Source organism: Babylonia areolata, chromosome 19 (assembly GCF_041734735.1).
Source record: "Babylonia areolata isolate BAREFJ2019XMU chromosome 19, ASM4173473v1, whole genome shotgun sequence".
NCBI lineage: Eukaryota > Metazoa > Mollusca > Gastropoda > Neogastropoda > Buccinidae > Babylonia > Babylonia areolata.
In genome coordinates this window covers 29,247,923-29,270,127 of record NC_134894.1, presented here as the reverse complement: position 1 = coordinate 29,270,127, position 22,205 = coordinate 29,247,923, and the positions used below count along the sequence as shown (strand labels likewise).

The following is a 22,205-nucleotide window of genomic DNA, read 5'->3' as shown; positions in this document are numbered from 1 at the left end:
ACTGCAAAGAAGAAAGTTTTGTCTTTTACACACACAAATGAAAAGGCTCTCTCTCTTTCTCTCTCTCTCTCTCTCACACACACATTTTTTTCCCAGTGTCCTTGCATTGGAGGAGATATGCATAAAAATCATTCAACAATAACAGAGTTAAAATCATAGTGTCAGACTTTGTAAACGAATTCCACAAAAAAAGGGCAAACTTTTCTGTTTCAATATGTTCCTCAATGTCAAATCTGTGTGCCCCCTCTCACATTTGACTCGCATCAACTCAACAAATGTACATCACTATTATTATTATCATCATTAAAGTCAACATTTGACAACATACCTGATCACAATAAGTGCACACAATCACACTGAACAGCAACACATTCATCCTTCAAACTTATTACTTAAAAATTTTCAACGTTCAACTCAGCATTGTTAACTTTCGCATTTGTACCAAATCAAACTTAAATTGCAAATAACACCAACAATATCAATATTCACACTAAGGACGAAAAGAAGAGCTGGATCTGAGTTGGGGATAAATTTATGGAGTAGAAATAGAGAAGAATTTGTATGAAGGCGGCAATGCCTCCTTGAGAAACTGAAACTTTTGACACACTGAGACACTGGTCAGTGTTCTACTGACATATTTGTATTTTGTATTTGTATTTCTTTCTATCACAACAGATTTCTCTGTGGGAAATTCAGGCTGCTCTCCCCAGGGAGAGCGCGTCGCTACACTGCAGCACCACCCATTTTTTTGTATTTTTTCCTGCGTGCAGTTTTATTTGTTTCTCCTATCGAAGTGGATTTTTCTACAGAATTTTGCCAGGAACAACCCTTTTGTTGCCGTGGGTTCTTTTACGTGCACTAGGTACATGCAGCACACGGGACCTCGGTTTATTGTCTCATCCAGTATGTGTCAATGTTTGTCTTGAACTGATAACTTATGTCCTGGTAAACTTGTCCTGCTAAGTACCCAACCTTTCTCCTGTTTGGCAGTGCTTCTTTCACTCTGACATTATTTGTGTTGATTTTATTGTGTCCTACTTTCACTTTGACATTTACAATGTTAATTGATGCAATAATTCAGTATTTACAGGATGTTGGTTGCACTGTTTAACATACACGCTCGCACACACTCACTCACAAGCGTGCATGTACAACACACACACACACACACACACACACACACACACTCACATCTAATATCACTTAAAGTGAAAAGACGATATGCACTCCCAAATGAATAGCATCTAGTCAACTGAACATGTACACACATACTGTGGCCCCAAATACACACTTTCACATGACCTGTGTTATTTCTTGGGCCCAAGTATATGGGGGTAATTGTCCCAAAACTGCTGACCAATGAGATCGGTGTGGAGAATAACTGAGGAATGATCTGCTTTGGTGTTGGAAGTGGCACCCTCAGGTACTGTCTGTGATTCACAAGCTGTTCCTTCTGCTGGCGGAGAATTTGTCTGTGGAGAAAAGTTTACACATAAATTCTTCATTAAAGATTTCAACATAAAAGTTTACACATCAATTCATCATTTAAGATTTCAACATAAAAGTTTACACAACTCTAAGTCAAAGATTTCATCTCACAGCATTCTTTTTCTCTTTTTAGACAATCCTTTCCACACACGCACATACACACACACACACACAGAGTCTCAACTTTGTCTCTCTGCACTATCGGAACGTATACCTTATAAATATTCTTTTGTGTCACCTGCTACATATCAAATTCAGTTTTTTGTTGTTACTATTTTTCTTTGCAGGTGGGAGGTTATTATGTTATTTTATTTCTATCTGGAAACAAAAGCATACATCATACAGAAATATTGGTGCATTCTATCACCACAAAAAACAAACACACTACATTTGTAAGCAGAAAACTTATGATACACTGGTACGTTTAACCACCCCATGAAAAAACTCACACCATTTGTACACAGAAAAATGAAGATATACTGGCACATTTTATCGCAACCCCACCCCACCCACCCTCTCAAGAGAAGCACACTTATTTGTAAGCAGAAAACTGAAATCAAGAATCTGTTCTTAACATGACAAAATTTAGTTCTTTGTTGACTGCCAACATTGGGACTACAACATACAAACCGGACTACAGCAGACAAATATCCAGGTGTGGCTGTGTGTGGGGGACATGGTAGTAATGCCACTGAAATGGCGCAGATGACGGGGAAGCACACACACACACACACATGACAAAATAGGAAGAGGCTAGAGAGGAATCAGTGCTTACTGTGGGCCTGATGAGAATGGTGCCTTTGCGATACAGGGCTGGCAGGTTGTTGTAGTTGGTGTTGAACTCAGAGAAGAGTAGTTCATTCTTGTCACTGGATAATGTGCCCTGCAATAAGCCGGCAATCAATACTAAATCATCAGAGAAGTGTGAACAGAACACATGACATTATGAGCATCATCTTCAGCACTATTCCTGACTGTATTTATATCCAAGGATCATAGGGAATAAAATGCCAAATAGAGCATGATTAAATTAACATCATCAAAGTAAATACCTTCCATATTGTAGTTTTCTTACAGGCTCTGCTGCTGCTGCTGATGATGATGAAATGTATGTATGTGTGTGTGTGTGTGTGTGATATTCTATATCTATTATCTTTCTGTGCTTATTACATGTGTATGATATGACTCCACATAGGCGGATAGTAGTTTACACAGGACAGGAATGTCAGACCCCTGCCGGAGTCTGCACTAGTGGGTCACGGTTAAGTATGTGTAATTAAATGAGAAGTTTACATCAAATTAGCATCTGAGCATCTTATGTCTTACCTTTCCCGTACGTCGTGGGTGTGCTCAATCTTAAAGCCACTTCCATTAAATTTCATGACTTTGTTTATAATGTATCATACTACATATCAACTGAAAATTATTTTGTTTTATTAATAAACAAAGAAATAAACATACAGTAAACGTCCCAGTGTGTCGTGGGTGTGTGCACACCCAGACTCACAAAGAATAAATTTTGCATGCTGTACGTCATGGGTATGGAGCCACCCACACTTGCAAAAAATGCTTTGCACAACACACGTTGTTCATGTGATGTCACTCACACCTGCTAGAGATGGGGCAGATCAGGGGGTTGGGGGAAGGAGGGGGGGGGGGGGGGTCGTTGGTATGAAAGTGCTTCTTGCCCACCGTTCGGAATTGGTGCCACAAAGATCAGGCCAGATTCAGTTGTGCATGATATACTTGTTCAAGTCTGCAGTTTTACTCTGAAGTTTAACTCATTTCAAAAATGGATATTTATTGTACTCGATAAAAGAACTTATTTAAATACAATTTAGAATGAATTGTTTTTCTTGTAAAAAAAAAAAAGATCATCAGAACTGATTGGTACCGGCTATTTCTATCTAGTTAGAAAAACCTTTCATTATTATCAGTCATGGGGACAGACGTAAAGAGTGTGGCTTTTTTTCTTTCTTCGATTTTGTCGTCAAATGCATCATCATTAGCGTCACAACACTTGGTGTCCAGACGACATCATACCTAAGTTTCACACCCTTCCTCCTCCCCCATTTTCTTTCCGGATTTGCACATACCTCAGAATGGCCTCTGGCTGGGGGTTTTCTGCGGCAGTCACGACGACTAAAAGTTCAGTTTGAAATTTTTTTTATTGTTTATAATGAAATGGAAAAGCCCATTTACGTTAAATTCTCACATCCCCGCACTTGGTCAAGTGCTTGAGTAAATGCATGCATGCAACTGGAAACTGGACATGAAAGTTTGCTGAAGGAAACGTCAAATTTGTTTTACGGGCTGATGTGGGTTACTGACAGCACACCCATGACGTACGGCGAGGAGTCATTTCTTCATAGAAAGCATGGGTGTCTGTACACCTACGACATACGGCAACGGATCAGTTCCTATACAGAAACCATGGGTTGCTGCACACCCACGACATACAGCGAGGATTCTTTCCTTCATAGAAAGCATGGGTGTCTATACTCCCACGACGTACGGCTCGCAAAATTCTAGGCGACGTACCGGAAAGGTTCATGTATCCATACAGAATGACTGTGATTTCCGTACACTGTTTATGTATAGCATATAACCTCCAGTGATTTTCCCTTTATGGAGACAATAAAGTTGCGTATTCTCTATCATCCCACCTTGAGACGTTCCTGTGCCTGTGCTGGTGACATTCCTTTCTCCTGAACCAATTTCCAGAAACAGGTGTTGTACATGTTGTTGATGTGACCTGCAACATGTCAGTGTTCTGTAGCATATCAATAGTGTTTGCTTCTTGTTGCTTTTTTAAGTTGAAAATAAATAAATTAAAAAGAAAGAACAGCAGCTATATTTACATTTCTCTACAGTGTAAGCCTATCATTTTCAACTATCAGTATTCTAGTGAAATAACTTTCAGTTAGATTGATAAAACAGAATGTGTTGCCAATGTGTGTGTGTGGACTGATACATCACACAGAGAGAGAGATTGTATGTGGAAATGTGTGTGTGTGTGTGTGTGTACATGAGTGTATGCATGCATGTACATGGTGTGTGCATACTGGTGTGTGCATGTGTGTGTACATGCCACCTTGTGTGCATGTTTGTGTGTGTGTACAAGCATGTGTGTGTGTATAAGCATGTGTGTGCTTACCAATTTCTGTAAAGCCCCTAGAGCCCTGAGCCCTATGTACAGAACAAATTCACATTATTATCATCATTATCATTAGCATTAGCACTATTATTTATCTTACAGTCAGCCTGTCTCCAGCTGAGATAGTCCCTAAGGTTGAGGTCTGAGGGGTAGAGCACCACCCTGGCATCAAAGGACGGTGGGTACAACAGGTCCTGCGTACCAAAGTAGTGTGGCCACTGCATTGTGAAGGCCGAGGTGAACAGGCTCAACGCGTTGGTCATTATCTTGCTGGAGGAAAGCAACAAAAAAGCTGATGTGTTGACAAAATATAGCCATGAGGATAGCTGGAGACCCCCAAAGAAAAAAAAGACAGAAGCTCAAGAGGTTGTAGCATTTCAGAATCTTAAAATAGGCAAATTGTGCATAAGCTTGTATGAGGCCACCTGAAACTAAAAGGGTTCTTGCCTTTCAAAATCTCAAAATAGATCTATATGAAAATGAAGCTTTTGTGAGGCCCCCTAAGCTTGTGGAAATGTACATAAGCATGTATGTGTGTATGAGTGCTCACACACATGACATACACACGCACACACACACACTCACACACACACACACACAACTTAGACATAAACTCTGACTGCTGTACATGTTCTTTCCTCTCATTCATTTGAAGTACAGTACAATACATAAAACGACAAACGTTTCTTGTCAATTTTATCTATGATGTTTCTAATTTATTTGCATCCAAACTTTATCATTCCAAATGTCGCCAAACGATTTCAAGCCAAATCTCCAAATACTGTTTTGAACAGTTGAACATCCACTGCAAACCTGAAACCAGTGACAGGTTTTTCAAACAGTGGACTGCTTTATCTACACACACACACACACACACACACACAAACCTTTGCATGCACACATAATTAAGATGAAAGAAATAATGCTAACAAAGGTGCCTTACCTCCCTCTCCTATTGTAGATCTTTGTGTTCTTGTGGAAAACAAAACTGTACTCATCACTCTGCCCATAGGCTATGACAATGTCTTTGAAATCATCCATCACAATCTGTGCTGCCTTTGTCATCAGGTTCAGCCCTCTGTTGTCATTGGGCTTCTGGTAATTGTGGCGGTCAGAAAAGCTGTAAGAATGTAATACATGTAATATTAACAGTCATGTACTCAACCAAGCTTATTCTATTTACATCTTTGAAGAACTTTTTTTCATTGTAGTTTGTACATAATCTCCCTTATCATTCATTTTGAAAATGCACATGTCTGACCGTATCATTACAGAAATAATCAAATAACAACAGACACTAATACCAAATTTAACTAGCACATTTTCTGTAAGTATATACTATATAATACACACAATAAATATTATTTAAAGCTTCACAAAAAGTAATTGGTATGAAAGAAAAAAAAAGAAAGAATAAAAAGAAACTATTACTCTTCACAAAGAACTTAGTGTATTCGGTAGAATACTACTTTGAATACATTTAGATGTACTTACATATATTAATCGAAAACTGACATGTTATATAGAAGAAAAAAAAAAGCGAAAGAAAACAGAAGGAAAAAAAAGGTTTTTGGTTTTTTTGACCAATGAAGAAGGCGTGTGAAAGCACCAAAAACAAAAACAAAACAAAAAACACCACGTTCTGGTGCTCCATGACCTGCATGCAACTGAGGCCACACAAAAAAAAAAAGAAAGAAAAAAAAAAGATTGATTCTAAGTTTGGTACACATGATTGTATGATTTATGATATGATATGATATATTATCTATCAAATGATGTACGGATTCCTTCCATATTATTGTCTTTTTTCTCTTTTTTTCTTTTTTTTTTTAACAAGCCCAAAATCCGTAAATGAAAAGTTGTATTTATTCCATAAATGCTACTGATTACAATGACATATAGTTATTATGGAGTGCCAAGTATTGGTTTGATTATTTCCATGTTTAGTTGATTGTGTAATTTATATACAAAATAAAACGGTGGTTGACCCAAGAAAGTCCGGGTAAAAAAATAAAATAAAATAAAATAAAATAAAAACTATTACTCTTCAAGACTTGTATTAAAGAATTACTGTCTTCTGATATTTTTTGTGCCAACTTAAAACCTTTCTTGATAAAACAAAGTTCACCATAAACACACAAAAAGGGGGATAAATCACTGTGTTTAAGTTTAAACTTATATATTATCTATAATATTTTAATTAATAATGAAATTTGAGTACTGTTACACAGCTCACAACCTTACCGATGAAATGCTTTGCCATCAATGCGCACAACAACCCAGCAGTTGGGCATGAGACGATCTTCAGTCTCGAACTGACGAACATACTCAAACTTGCTCTTTGCCATCCCTCTTCTCACAGCAAACTGACGCTTTGGAATACAGAGGACTTTTCTGGCACAGAAGTACATAAAAATAAAATAGATAACATAAGAAATAAATGATTTATCAATGCTATTCTATGAATAAATAATTTCATTGGTCACAAAAAAGTCAGCAAACACTGCACATCTCTAAAGTCAAGAGGCTCTGTGCTACATATCTACAAGAATTATACAAAATATATTTGTCAGAATGATGACTTTTTCCCCCAACACTTTCTTTTAACAATGGTTTTGCTAATCAGTGAGTATTCCAAACCCTTTATCAGCTTGTGATTATCTTGTTGCATGAGATAATCTAAACAGTAAATGACATAGACTGATAAATTTCAAAGTCTGAAAAATGTGCCGAGCACAGAGACAGTGAGACTTTCAAGCTGACACAATGATATCCGTGCGCACACACACACACACACACACACACACAACTCAATCTGACACAGTACACACACACACACACACACACACACACACACACACACACACACCAAAGGCTTACCAAGACTCTGGACAGCAATAAATAAAACACACTCGCTCAAGAGAAAGGCAAAAACAGACAGACTAGAAAACAATATGAAAATAAGATGATTACACACTTCGCAATCTTCAGCAACATGTGTCTTCCTTCAACGTGCACTAGTACACATCCGGTAAGGGACGTCATTCTGAATACATTGTCCCACAAGCAGTTTCACTCAGGCTCGTAAAATGAGAACGTCGGTCTGAATCTCATAATTCGGTTCCTTCGACGCCTTGCACCGTTCTGAGAGAAGAACTGTTGGCTGTAAGACACGACAAAAGAATATTTATCACATTGAAGGTTGGTAAGTTTATTTAATAACTTGTATTAACGTGCGCATTATCTGGGACGTGATCTCACTTCCACGGTCTCAGTCTCACAAATGCTTCAAGGAAACTTCAATGAAGCCTTTGTTGAAGGACATAATTTCATGCTACAGTTACTTTCTTTAAAAAAAAAAAAAAAAAAAAAAAAAGAGAGGAAACAGTCTATTTAGACAATGTTATAAAAAGAATTTATTATTTAAAAAAAAAACAACAACCAAAAACAAACCCAAGCTCATCACATTTTTATGACGAATGTCGGCCAGCTGATGAATTTGTAGCCTTTGCCATTGTTCGTGTAGTTTTTATCTCTTGACACTGTTCTATATTTGATAAATGGTTGGGAATGTTCACTTCACTCCTCACTTTAGATTAGCAACACTGTGAAGGTGTGATGAAGTGGCAGCTTTGTCAGTTTGCGATGGAGTGTATTGTTGCAGTGAGTGTGACACATGCACGAGTGTCATCAGTAGCAGCAGCATGATTGCTGTTAATTTCTGAAACTAAGAAGCAGACAATTCATTAATTACCAACACCAGTCACCAGTCAGACATATATATCTATTATTCTATAGCTTTATTGTGTATGTATGTGCAGGTTGTGGCTGCTCAGTCTCATGTGGATGACTTCCTAGTCAAGGTTATTGAAACTGCACAAGTGTATACTGTCAAGTTTTTGTTCTGTCACTCACGCAGATCACACAGAGACTCTGTTCTGTTTAGTTTCATTCTCATATATAATTTCTGAAGTTGAGATAATGGGAGGAAGGAAGCAGTTGTAGAATCAGGGTGAGATGTTGCTGGCATGAAGGGGGTGGAAGATAAGAATCTGCATGTGTTTTGTGCACATCTCTGTTTGGCCACATACGTACACACAACATTCCTGAGACATTTTAAATATTTTGTTTCTCTCTTGTTTCAGAAGTATTCCAATCAAGCCCGAAAATGACCAGCAGCAGAGTTGATGCAAAAATAGTGTTGCTAGGGAAATCTTACGCTGGAAAGACTTGCCTTGTGGAGCGCTATCTTCAGAACCGATTCCTGGGAGAGGCTGTACCATATCAGAATGTATGTGACAGTATTAGGTTGTTCTCTCCTTCATTTGAGTTTTTAACACAATAATGGTGTTGCACCATTGGCTTGGGAATTAGATGCTTTTGTATGTGTGTGTCAACCTATTCTATTAAAGTCCTAAAATTGAAATATCAGCACACTGTTTTGTGGTTTTCCTCCCTTCGCAGGTTGCTTGGTTGACTAATTTTTATCAGAATTACAGTGCACACATATATGACTTATGTGTGGCATCTGTTTGTGTGACTCACTGTGTTTTTGTGCATCAGTGTGCTTTGTTACAGAGTGCCAGAGAGAGGAGGGAGGGAGAAACAATTTTAAAATCATAATCCAGATGTGAAATAAAAGTATCCTTTTTATGTGTGAATTACTGATGCAATTATACATCTCGCATCAAATCAAGTAATTAGGAATAAAACAAACCAACCAAAACACTCCATATGTGAAATTACTCAATTTACTGCCTTCATCAAATGTACAAGCTGTTGTAGACCTTTTCTAGCTTTGTAAAATGATCATGATACAAAATTTTCAAACTCTCTCCATGTCAATGTGTGTGTATACATGTGTGTTCAGTATTTGTGTTTTTGAGGTGTGTGTGTGTGCACGCACTTTTCCTGTAATCAGTTGCCTTTGAAGTGCTCTTTCTGTATGTATCAGATGTGTCAAACAAAGACTTTTCTTACATAAAACTAAATGCCAGGCCAAAGCATTCTGAAAATAGCTCTGATGATTGTATGTTGTGCATGCATGTTGTGTGAGTCACTCTGTGCGTGCGTGTATGTGTGTGTGTGTGACTGACTGATGATTTACATTTCTTCCTTGGATGCAGACCATTGGTGCTGCTTATGGTGCCAAGAATATCACTGTTGATGGACGCTCAATGGTGCTTGGTATCTGGGTAAGTAAAAAGCTCATACCATTCTTTCCTTGGATAATAGATGATTTAGAATTAAAACATATTTTTAAAAGGAATTATTGGTAGAAATATAGGATTTAATATAATTTCTGGCAAGTGAACAACAGCAACAACAATGATATTGATAAATGTTATGATATGTAAACTAAAAGCTAGTCATTGATTGTGAAATAAAAAAGATGTTACTGTTGTGTTTGAGAAATGCTGATGAATGGTTCTCATTGGGTTCTCTTTATAATAGTTTATTGGCTGGAAAATGATGTTACTACTGGTAAATGGATGTATATGTATATGATTGTTATATAGTAATGTTTAGCTGTTAGTATTACAAAAGGAAAAGATGATTGCTATGGTTCAGAATTGAGAGGACGGACATCAGTTCCGCTGTTCTAGGAAATTCACATAAAATCATAATCACATATTAAGCTGTTTGATGCAGTGGCTTGAGAGCAATTTTTTTATGAACAAATTCAACAAGTGAACCCGAGGCCTAAAGAGCATTAGCATTTGAACAAAATAACACACTGTTTTTGTATCACTGTACTCCTTGCAAATGTGCAAACTAATTTTTTATTGAAGAAAGGTTAAGAACTGCTACAGTTTTAAGGGAAAGTGCAGCTACATTATTTTTTTCTGGCATGTGTGTGTACATGCAATAGCAGATTTGTGTGTATGCATCATTGTGTGTGTGTGTGTGAGTATGTATGTGATGGGCGCAATAGCCGAGTGGTTAAAGTGTTGGACTTTCAGTAGGAGGGCCCTGGGTTCAAATCTCGGTAACATCAACTGGTGGGTAAAGGGTGGAGATTTTTCTGACCTCCCAGGTCAACATGTGCAGACCAGCTTGTTCCTGAATCCCCTTTGTGTGTACGCAAGCAGAAGATAAAATATGCACGTTAGAGATTCTGTAATCCATGTCAGCGTTTGATGGATCGTGGAAACAAGAACATACCCATCATGCACACTCCCAAAAATGGAGTATGGCTGCCTGCATGGTGGGTAAAAACGGTCAAACACGTAAAAGCCCACTTGTGTATATACAAGTGAACATGGGATTTGCAGCTCACGGACGAAAAATAAGAAGTATGTGTATGTGCATGTATGTTCCGTAAATTGTCTGTGACATGCGCTATGATACCCGGACTAACAGAAGACATGCTCTTTCACCAGCTAATAAACATGTTGTAGTTAAAACACAGAAATGAAACAAATAAATAAAAGAAAATATGAGAACTTCAAAATGGCAGATGAATAAAAAATGAAAAATAAATAAATGGTTAATTAAAATGATTTGATAAAGATGTAAAAAATAAAGTATTAGATGGCTACAGATGTGGAGAATGACTAACTGATATTGGCCCTTTTGAAATGTTTTTAGAAGAATTAGACAACAACTTGCCTTTTAATTGATTCATAACACCTGTAGTTTAAAATTCAAATTAAATTTGTACGACATTAAAACAAAGGTGACTGCTGAGTCTTTAAAACTTACAAATGGAAAAAAAATATATTGTAAAAAAAAAAACCAACACACAACTAAAACAACAACAGCAACAAAAGCAATACAGTTTCCAGCCACATCACATCTGTCAGCAGAGCCTGCATCCATGCTCTATTTTTGACATGATACACTGACTGTGTCAAACTGGTGCAAGTTAAAGCCAGTGGGGTCTGAAGCAGTTCTAAGACACCACCAGTCCTAACTGTGATATCTGACAGCTTCAGAAAATGTGACCCACCCACCTGTGCCCCTCCCCTTCCACACCCTTCTGGTCCATAGCCCCTACCCCTTCCTCACCCCAGCCCTCTTTTTTTTTTTCTTTTTTTTTTCTTTTTTTTTTTAAACTCAAGACCCCAGCCACATGCATTTTCAGAAATAGGACACCAGTAGGTAATTTATTGGTAGTGTTCACAAGCCACACAGATAGGTATATTTTGCAGTATGGCAGTTTTGTCTTCTTTTTTTTTTATTGGACATACAGCATGCTTTTAACAATAAATATATGCTTAGTTTTCCAAGCTTAGTTTTCCAATGTCCTTAGAGTGAATATACCTGTGTACAGGACAGTTACCAGCTGACTGGATGCCATGTAGGTTTATGCTCTGTCTTGCCTCAAGCCTGCTTTTGACTCTTTTAGGGTGGTTTCCGCTTTGCTTGGGTTTATTCTGTGGCTCACTCTTTCTCCCATTTTCCATTTTCGGAATTTCCTGTTTCTTGTTTTCCTCCCTCAGGACACAGCAGGCAGTGAACGCTATGAAGCGATGAGTCGCATTTACTATCGTGGGGCCAGGGCGGCTATTCTGTGCTTTGACCTGACTGACAAGTCCAGTTTTGATCGTGTGCGATTCTGGATCGGCGAACTGCGCCAGCATCAAGAGGTGAGTTGGATTCTTTGCAGTTTGGTTTGTTGCATGATTTTTTAAATTATTTTGTTATCTGTAGATCTTGTATCTGGTGGTTTATAGTTTGATTTCTAAATCAAATGATGAGTTGTGTATTGATATTGTTGCAAGTCCTGATACTGATCAAAGGACACTTTAACTCACTCGGGACGACAAGTTTTCTCCCTTGCTTTTCCCCACAGACAGCCCATTTGTAAGGGTTTGGAGAAAAATTACAAAAAATACAAAATACTGTGTAAGAAAATGAAACTTTCAGAACTGGTTTATTACGTGTTGAGCTATTACATATAAAAAAAAATCAAATTTCTCATCTTATTTTTACAGTTTTGCCATATGTAGAAAATACTGCCAATTTTTCACCCCGAATCACCATACCCATGCTCGCTTTCTGCATTAAATTCGCTTTCTTCTTCGTCATGATCCACCTCTTCAATGTCCGACCCTTCAGTTTGTAGCATTTCAAGTACTTCGGCAACCCTAAAACGTTGCCGTCACTGCCTTGTTCTCTTCACAACATTCTGAGAAGAGCCCGCTTTGCTAACAGGCTGGCACGCGAGCAGATGACCGGTCAGTGACTTTGTCAGCGTGTGTGCAAGACAGGCCACACATCCCAGGCTGACCAGTCATACTGTTCGATTGTGGAGTGACCCAGAATAGCGCACTCTGCTTGGCTAATCACAAAATCACGTGTACAGCACATGATGGAATTTTACTTTCGGAGAATGCTATTCCATTCCTTCGTCAGGATCCAAATACGTTTAGTGTAGGAATGCGTGAGCATTCCTTCGTCCGGAGAGAGTTAAAGGAGATGTGTTCAGAATATAAGTACCCCAGTGATGATTACCCTGAGGGTAAACTTGGATCAGTGAGGCTGAAATACTGTGCTGATTGAAGTCCAAAGTGGCATTAGATAATTGTCATTGATTACGCTGCAAAGTACAGTGCTCAGTGACAGTAGGGCAGTGACTGAATTAGTTCATCTGGGTTTAGAGTAAAACCTTGTTCGATAATATCATTCTGATTCAAGAAAACAAATAGCATTTGTACTGGAATCGTATGTACTACTATTGTAATGTAAAGTTAAATACAAATGTGCACCCTTGAAACAAGACTAAGAGCATTTATACTGTATCATATTTATGTACTGCTATTTTAATGTGAAGTTGAATATGAATGTGCTCCCTTGAAATGGATGAAAAAGGTGGATGGGTGGAAATTGAATGAAGAAAGGATTTTAAATAAATGAAAGATGGAGGAAATAAAGTTTCAGACATATTCCAGAACTCGACAAATGCTGACACAGAACATGCATATCCCCATTTGATCTGAATGTGTGTAGTTCTGTACACACAAAGGGAATTAAGGTACTAGCGGGTTTGTACACATGTTTGATCTGGAAGTATGAAAATCATTTTCCACCCTTAATCCTGTAACAAGAATTGAACCCAGGACCAAAGGTTGAAAGACAGATGCTATACCCATTTGGCTGTTGCACCTGTGATATACACAAAGATAACAATAAGAAGAGTGATAATGGTAATAGTAATAAGAAGAAGCATGATGATATAAATGAATGATATTAATGATGATATTGATAATAATAATTCATTATATGATATGGTTGGGCAGGACTGTAAGCTCTATTTGTGTGCCACCAAGTATGATCTGATTGAGGACCAGCCTGAACGGAGGGCAGTGCCTGCATCAGCGATAAGGTCATTAGCTCAGGGTATGTTGGTGTGTGTGTGTGTATGTGTGTCTGTGCAGGCATATGTGTTCAGGTTACTTCCCTGAAAGTTTAACCCTCTTGCATTCTTAACACCCCAGACTGCCCAGCAGAAAAAGAGCCCCTGCTGTCCACAAGGCCCCACACAGTCATATACATGGGTGGGAACTTTCCATCCCGCATTAACCCTGCCCCACTTAACTCTCACTGACACACTCAATGAGAGGCACATAAGGGTGTGCCTGAAACAGTATCTGGTGCTAAGAAATGAATGAATGGTACCACTGTGTAGTAAGAGACTTTGAGCTGGCTGTGTGCTGTTTCACTTACAGCTTGTTTGTGGGAAGATGGCAGCGTTGGGTGTAGTAGATCACTAGATTAATTTCTTGATTATTGTGAAGCAAGTTTGATGTAATTCTAAATGAAATTGAGCAGTTCGAAAATGAACAGGATGTGGAATCTGATATTAAAATAGAGGTTGATAATAATTAATACAGAATGTGGGGTGAAGTTAGAGATCCTGAAGATGATGTGCCATAAGCTACACTGCAGCAGTCATGGTGACTGGCGACATGTGGTCCTGAGGTGAAGAAATTTATACAGGATGTTGGCCCAAAACACAGAATGGCAGATGATTTAAAGTTGTAGATTAACTTACTCTGGATGATGGGCCCCAATCAAGGCGATTAACTTACTCTGGACGATGGGCCCCAATCAAGGCCATACTGTTTGCAACTGTTCAGGCGGAGTCCGATCAGGGCTTAAGATAGTTTTGAATATTTGGAGTGGCACCTAATTTGCATAGTGATTGTATTTAGCTAAGAATATCTTCACTGACCTTTCCACCCTTCACTGCAACCAGTAAGTGCAGAGTGCCTGGCTGTGCTCACGAACAGGAGAGTTATTTTTTAGGTGACTGGTTCATGTGAACAGTGCATGTCAACAATGGCGTCTGACCCAGTTTCTGCTTTGTCACAAGGCAGACAACAGAATTAGACAGAGTGGCTCTATTGCCCAGTATTGGGGCTATATGATGTTCTGATTTCAATCTGTTTCAAACTCTGTGTGCTTTCCTGGATTTCTTTTCAAGTCATCAGTGTGTGCAAATTTAGATTCACCTAAATATTGATTAAATATCGATTCATGTCATTGGATGATAGCATAAGAAGGGAGGAAGTTTTATATTTTTGTCCCCAACTAACTTGTTATGTTACTGATCAGTTCGGAAGTTTTCAGTTCATAAACTCTACCATTTGTTGTTGGTGGTGGTGATTTTATTTTTTATCCATACAAATGGTCCCTCTGTGGGGAAAGTAAGGGGTGCTAACTGGCTGTACAAAGTTAATCTGTGTAAAATATATACAATGCAAATACTGTACAAGTAAAATCAGACTGATGGAACACTTAGAACACTCTCACAGATTTACTGTCAAAAGATTTATTTTTTATGTTCTTTGTGAAAATTCAGTGGTTTTTGTCATTTCTGGTATGTGAAATTTGTTACATACCTGTGCTGTGGATGCTATGTGGATGATTGGGAATCACAGCAGGTAGGGCAATTCTTTTACATTACAACTAACAAAGTGTGATTTTTTACAGTAGAACATGTCAGCATGCTAACTTCATGTTGTCACCACAAAAAGACCTGATTACGTTGGACAGTCACATTGTTGAACACAAAACAGACAAACCACATACAAATCAGAGTACAATCACATATGCATGTGCATGCCAAAAATCTTTCTTCTTTTGCCTACATGAGCATGTTTATCAAATGAACTGTGTTTTGGTAAAATGCCTTAACCCTTTCGACAGTTCAGGCGCCAATTGGCAACTTCCTAGTTGAACGCTTCAGGCACCGGTCAGCAGCTTGTACGCTTAACACCTCAGGCGCTGATTGGCAACTTGTGAACTAGAGTTACCAACCTCGCTCGTTCTTCTTTTCGGGAAACCACACAAGTTCAAAATGTTCACCACATGTTTCTGGAACGTCTATTCTACGTTTGAGTTGCAAGTTGACGCACATAATCGAATATTTCTGATTTTATTTAGCAGCTTTCTCCGGTAGAAGCATGTCCAGCACTTCAGGAAACAAACGAAAGGGTGTTTACAACACCGTGGAGGCATTGCAACATTTAGACAATAATTCACCCACTGGAGTGCCGATTGCTGACAGTGACAGTGGAGAAGAATTCGCCAGACCGATCAAGAATGATTGACAAGTAACACAAAGACATTTAATAATGTACAAAGACAGTTGTGAAAGGAGTCATGAAACCTTCCAGTTTTGCAACATACAGTGTATGTGGTGTTGGTGTTTCCACATAGGATGTGGTGTTTTTTGTTGTTTTTTTTGCTATATCAAATTGACACAAATACATTATTTAGTAATGTACAAAACCATTTGTGAAAGGAATTATGAAACATTCGGTGTGTGTGGTGGTGGTGTTTTCCCTATTGGAATTGCTGATGATACTCTGTGTGTGTGTGTGTGTATTCTTCTCAACTCTGCACATAGGTGTGTACACATTTTATTACATTGTCTTATGTCTATGTTTCCAGTTGTATTTCTCAGTCTGTGTGTTCACTTTCCACTTGAAATGGTGTATCTTATGTTTAAAACAACTAGGAATATGTGAAAACCACTCAAAAGTATGTACTTTTTCGTTTTCATCAAATGATTTCAAAATTCAGTCAATGTGTTCTTACAAATAAATGCTTATCATAATTTGCATTTTTTGGCCTTTGAAATGAGCTATGAATAAAGAAGATTGAATGAGTAGAAGTGAAGTTATGGCAGGTTAAAGTGGGTTGGTGATGACAGTTTTCCCTCTCCTGCACAGCTGGTTTAGACAAGTGTACTGCTGCTCAGCTGGTTTGTACAGTGAGCTAGCTCTGCATTTCTGGCAATGAAAGGATTAATAAGAATATCACTAGGGTAATTTGCTGCCAGTGTTGCAAATGCAAAAGGGTTAAACACAGGTGTACAGCATGTTGCTTGCAGCAGGAAGCATATTTGATTTTCAGAAAATATGATTATTGTGCTTATATTTGCATATGTTAAGGTGTTATTAATGTTTTCTTTATTTAGTGGACATGCGTGTGTGTGTCTGTGTGTGTGCAGTGCACAAAGCAAAAGAATTTTACATGTGTTGTGGTGCCTGCTCATTTATGTATTACCATATGTATGCATGTGTATGTTTGTGTGTGTGTGTGTGTGTGAGAGAGAGAGATGATTTCTGTTGGTTTTATTTTCAAATTCTGTTTGGAAAAACTATTATCTTGTTTTGCATTTGTATGCAGTCTCATTTTGTGATTGCGCGCGTGCACGCTCGCGTGTGTGTGTGTGTGTATGTGTTTATAGTATAGAGAACAGTATGTTTGTATGTTAGTTTTTTAAAACAATTTATTTCCACAGATTGTATGGCTGAGGTTTTTGAAACGTCAAGTAAAACTGGAAAAGGCATAGGTAAGTAGAAATATACCTCACTTTTTTGCTTCTTTTTTATGTTATGAGAGGCAGTCAGTAATGGTAAATTGGTATATAAAAATGAATAAAGCTCAGAGGATGTGAAAATTTGATTTTATTGGACTTCAAGGCAGTTCTATTTTCATACTTTCATCATTTCTTTTCAATGCAGTCAAAATCCAAGATTCTAAAGCAGTTATGAGATACCACTGTTACTATTATTGATATGTTCACACAAGTGTGTGCACACACACACACACAACATTTATGAAGTTCACTGTGAAAGACAGCTCATGTAGACTTGCAGTCACATTGCCATTATTTACACATGTATGCATACGGAACAGCTAAGAATTCAGCAACTACAACATTAGTTTTGTATTGTGCAGATATGCTTTGATACTGTGAAATGTAAAAAAAAAAAAAAATTTAAATGTTGTTGATGTTTTTTTTTTGTTTGTTTTTTTAGTCTTGATAACTGACCTTGTTCAATATTTCTGACTTCTTTTTTGCTTTCAGATGAACTGTTCCAAAAAATTGCACTGGATTACCTGAAGGAAAAGGTTGCTGAGGAGGAGAGTGAGTAACAAGTTGTTTTTATTTTTTGTCATACTTTCATGTGTACTTTTCTTTGCCTGTGGTAAGCTTTCTCAGGAGCCACAAACAACTCGGGCATAAAACTTGCCACTAGAATGAATGTGATGAATATGTGATAAAAACTTATTTCTCTGCAACTAGTCAGATCATAAGATTTGCATGTACAACAACAAAACTGTTGCAAGATTGAAATAGTTGTATTGTATTACTTTTTGTCACAACATTTTTCCTTGTGTGAAATTCAGGCTGCTTTTTTTTTTTTTTTTTTTTGTCTGTCTGGAAGGGTATTTGTTTTTCTATTAAATTTGATTTGACTACAGAATTTGTGCCTAGGACATCCTTTTTCTTGCTGCTGGTTCTCCTCCGTGCATGCTGTTGAACCTTGGTTGATTGTCTTATCTGTAAGACTAGCACTCAGACCACCACTCAAGCTCTAGTGGAGGGGGGAGTAAAAATTCTGGTCTGCATATGGGAATCAAACCCATGGGCACTCACTTCCTACTATGGTGCATTATCGCTAGGCCACAGCTCCCCCAATACGAGCTGTAGATGAAGATTTGTCAGATCGGGCGTTCCCTCTACACCCATACCCATGCCAGTCCCTGCTCCAGAAGTTTTTTGAACAACACTGACACATGACAGACATCCCATCAGTCTGTCCCTATGTTTGAATAGTGCACCGTTTTTCAAAATGTGCAAGTCATGCACAGAACTGATGTAGGTTTAGTCTTGTGTCATAAACAGCAGTTAATCTTGTAAAAATCATAATAAAGATTTGAGGAATTAGTTGTTTTGCTTTAGGTTGACAATTCCTTAAAGACAACACTTTAAATCTGTGCAGATTGTTGTTGTTGTTTGCTTTTGTGATTGTGTTTCCAAGTTTTTGTTCTCTTGTGTGATGTAGATGTTTGACAGCCTATTGTGGGACACCTTTAGCTCACTAAGAAACCTCTGTAAGTTATAAGCTAAGTGTGATTTGGAAATTTTACAGGTGATTGTAGCATTTATCAGTTAGGTTGATAGTTTATTAAAGCTATAAGATTGTTTTATTAAACATGGACTTTTGTCATGTAGTCTTGTTGACCGAGCATTTATTGTGATTATTTTTTCAGTCAGTTTCAGTACTTGAATTTGGAAGTTTTGTGTATTGCAAAAACATTATCCAAATGCTTGACCAAAAAAACAAGAACGCCAGAGAATCAACAGACAGACAGAAAATACGAAAAAAAACTTAGCCGTATGGAGAGCACAGGAACAGGAGTCATAATGGTTGCCGGAAAAAGAGGGCGCTAGCCAGCTGGACAAAGGGGAGGTTACCTACTTCTGGGAGGTTATCGGCTGTAGTTTCGTTTTCTCCACATAGGCGGATAGTAGTTTGCACGGGACAGGAATGTCAGACCCCTGCTAGAGTCTGGGCAGGAATGTCAGACCCCTGCCGGAGTCTGCACTAGTTGGGTCACGGTAAGTATGTTATTTAAACGTAATTTTAGATAGAAAATTTCCTTTTCCTTACAATTTTGTGTGTGTATTGTTTTGTTTCAGGAGAAGCTGAAGCACTGAAGATTGCTGAGATTGGCAGAAAGGCGCACTGTCCGTGCAGTTAATGGCCTTTCCACAGGGCTGCGTGGGTACATGGTTGTGATAATCCAGAGAGAGAGAAAGAAGAGAGAAAGATGGATTATGATGCATTTGCAAGCCTGTTTGGTTGATCAGAAGAACTTCAAAGAAAGTGCAAATCATGTTCATGGTAATGAACTTGAGGTTATTTTTGATATGTGGTATGTTTGTGCGTGTGAAAGTAGAAGTATTGATTTTCTTCAATATTTGCATGTGTGTGGGTTTGTTTGTTTTTTCAATTTTTCTTTAATATTGTGTTAATGTGTATGTATGACTATGAGGAAGAGAGAGAAAAAGTAGAAGTATTATTTTACTGTAGTTTTCTGTGTCTGTGTGAAAGTAGTAGTATTTTTCTTTAATATTGTGTGTGTGACTGTGAGAGAGAGAGAAAGTGTGTGAAAGTAATATTATTTTTCTTTAATATTGTGGGTGTGACTGTGAGAGAGACAGAGAAAAAGGAGAAGTATTATTTTACTTTAGTGTTTGTATGTGTGTGTGAGCTGAAAGTAGTATTATTTTTCTTCAATATTTGTGTGTGTATGTTTGTGCATGTGTGTGTGTGTGTGAAAGAAATATTTTTCTTCAATATTTGTGTGTGTGAAAGTATTGTTATTTTTCTTTAATATTTGTGTGTGTGTATGACAGTGTAAGTATCTAATAATTTTGGAACAGGAAAGATACTGTTTGACTGATCCTTTTTTTGATGACCAAAGAAAGAGAGAGAGAGAGAAAGAAATAGTTTTACCAGTTAGCATCCATGAATTGAAGAAGGCTTGATCTGTAATTTACAGGCCAGCTGGGCATGTTTAGTCAGAACACCTAGCACAGTACTTATAGTTTGTGGTCTTCAAACTGTGCCTTTCTGTTCATGCTGCTCCTCAATCAGGTCATACTTGGTGGCACACGGCTAGAGATATCTCTGATATGTATAGCTTGCAGCATTTGGTGATGTGATGAATAAGGAGACAGAAACCACTGTGAGAAGTCATTGGTTTGAGCCATATCGAACACCTGACGTTTTCCACCCGAGGTGCTTGGCGAGAGACATACTGTGGGCGACTCTTTCTTCCTCAGTAGTTTTCAAGTCATACTTTATAATTTCCAACCTATAAGGCACAGCTTTTTATGTCTATTGTTTTAGCACTTATTTTATCCCTGTGGCTTATGAGATGTTTGAAATTTGATTTGACCGCTACTCCGTGCCAGCTTGTACTCTTGATATTTCATGCTGAGCACTTGACAACACCTTGATCACATTTGACTACACACCTCTGCTTTCACTCAGCATTAGTCTAGCATCACATCGAGGCAGTTTTGTGGTCATGTTAGGTGCAGCTTACTGAATGTATATGGCTTAAAACGTATTGTCATTGTTGTTTTTAGACAGAATCAGGGATGCGCCTTATGTATTATTGTGCCTTACAGGTTGGAAATTTTAGTAAAATTAATAGAAAAACCAAGCCAAAGTCAGTTTTGAATCATATGGAGTTGAGCTGGGGTAAAAATGGTCAACATATAAAAGCCCCCTCATTCTTATTTTCGCGTGAACATGAGAGTTGCAGCCGGTGAATGCAGAAGAAGAATCATAAGTGGTGCAACTGGCTTTTCACGTTCTGTCGCTGTGGTGGTTGATGCTCAGTTATTGTGTGTGTGTGTGTGTACTAATGTTTAATGTATGAATGCCATGGGTTTATTTTCACTTGCTTCTTTTTTTGACTGTTCTTTCTCAGTGAGTGGTTTTAAAGCAAGTTACACAACAATTGAAGAAAGCACATACTTATTACTGTATTATTGTGTAAATGTTCCTTATTCTTCTCATTGTCATTATTTTTTTATTTCCACTGTTTTCACAGTTAGCGAGGTTGTCTGGTAGAAACTGCTGTGACGTGGATTTCAAAGTTTTCACCTCATTGCTTACTGCGTTTCTTTAGAACTGTGTGTCCATGTTGAGCGTCTGAGAGAAAAAAAACCAACACTTTGGGGTTTAAACGATGAGAGAGTGAGCGGTAGAATGAATAATGGCAGAATTGTGTAGTGCTGAAGGCAGCAGATGGCAGATTGTCTGAGCACCTAGATCAGGCCTGAGGGCACCTTATACCATGCCAGACACAAAAATCAGGTCAGTAGAGCTAGCCCATACCTTGTTAGATTTTGGCCTGTTCAATATACTTCTCAAACAGGAAATACACAGAGGAACTCCCCATATCTGAAACTTGGGAGTCAATAGTGAAGGTAAAAAAAAAATATAATAAAATGGGGAAATTGTTGTTTTTGAGTTGTACCCAGCGTCTTTTAGGAATTCTGGTGTTTCCCAGCTGTTTGTACAGGCCTGTCTGTGAAGGAAACTTGTTTTGATTCTCACACCCAGTGCTCATGTCTCTCCTTGGGTGGATCTTGTCACACACATGGCAGATCATTCAACAGGCAACTGAATTCTTGTTGTCAGTGAACATTCAACAGGCAACTGAATTCTTTTTGTTAGCAGAACATTCAGTCGGTAACTGATTTTTTTTTTTTTTTTTTTTTTTTTTTTTT

At 38.0% G+C, this 22,205-nt stretch overlaps 2 protein-coding genes across 5 annotated transcripts; one reads left to right on the top strand and one right to left on the bottom strand.

The window, feature by feature from the left end:
• Positions 1–100: 100 nt before the first annotated feature.
• LOC143293597 (putative tRNA(His) guanylyltransferase) lies at positions 101–7,709 on the bottom strand. Of its 2 annotated transcripts, none has more exons than XM_076604668.1 (7): positions 7,623–7,709; positions 6,890–7,039; positions 5,589–5,765; positions 4,746–4,915; positions 4,155–4,243; positions 2,264–2,371; positions 101–1,472 (listed from the first exon to the last, which is right to left on the bottom strand). In XM_076604668.1, the coding sequence occupies exons 1-7, from the start codon at positions 7,688–7,690 to the stop codon at positions 1,308–1,310; spliced, it is 927 nt and encodes a 308-aa protein (XP_076460783.1). In that variant the 5' UTR covers positions 7,691–7,709; the 3' UTR covers positions 101–1,307. The 2 variants fall into 2 exon arrangements, with proteins under 2 accessions (XP_076460783.1, XP_076460784.1); XM_076604669.1 differs by having other exon boundaries at positions 102–1,472; positions 7,526–7,657.
• On the top strand, positions 7,706–21,916 carry LOC143293599 (ras-related protein Rab-24-like). 3 transcript variants are annotated; one of them, XM_076604670.1, is made up of 8 exons: positions 7,706–7,846; positions 8,791–8,936; positions 9,772–9,840; positions 12,091–12,237; positions 13,891–13,990; positions 17,406–17,456; positions 17,976–18,035; positions 19,596–21,916. In XM_076604670.1, exons 2-8 carry the CDS (start codon positions 8,814–8,816, stop codon positions 19,655–19,657), a joined length of 612 nt encoding a protein of 203 aa, XP_076460785.1. In that variant the 5' UTR covers positions 7,706–7,846; positions 8,791–8,813; the 3' UTR covers positions 19,658–21,916. The 3 variants fall into 3 exon arrangements, with proteins under 3 accessions (XP_076460785.1, XP_076460787.1, XP_076460786.1); XM_076604672.1 differs by having other exon boundaries at positions 7,711–7,846; positions 8,794–8,936; XM_076604671.1 differs by having other exon boundaries at positions 7,713–7,850.
• The last annotated feature ends 289 nt before the right edge of the window (positions 21,917–22,205 follow it).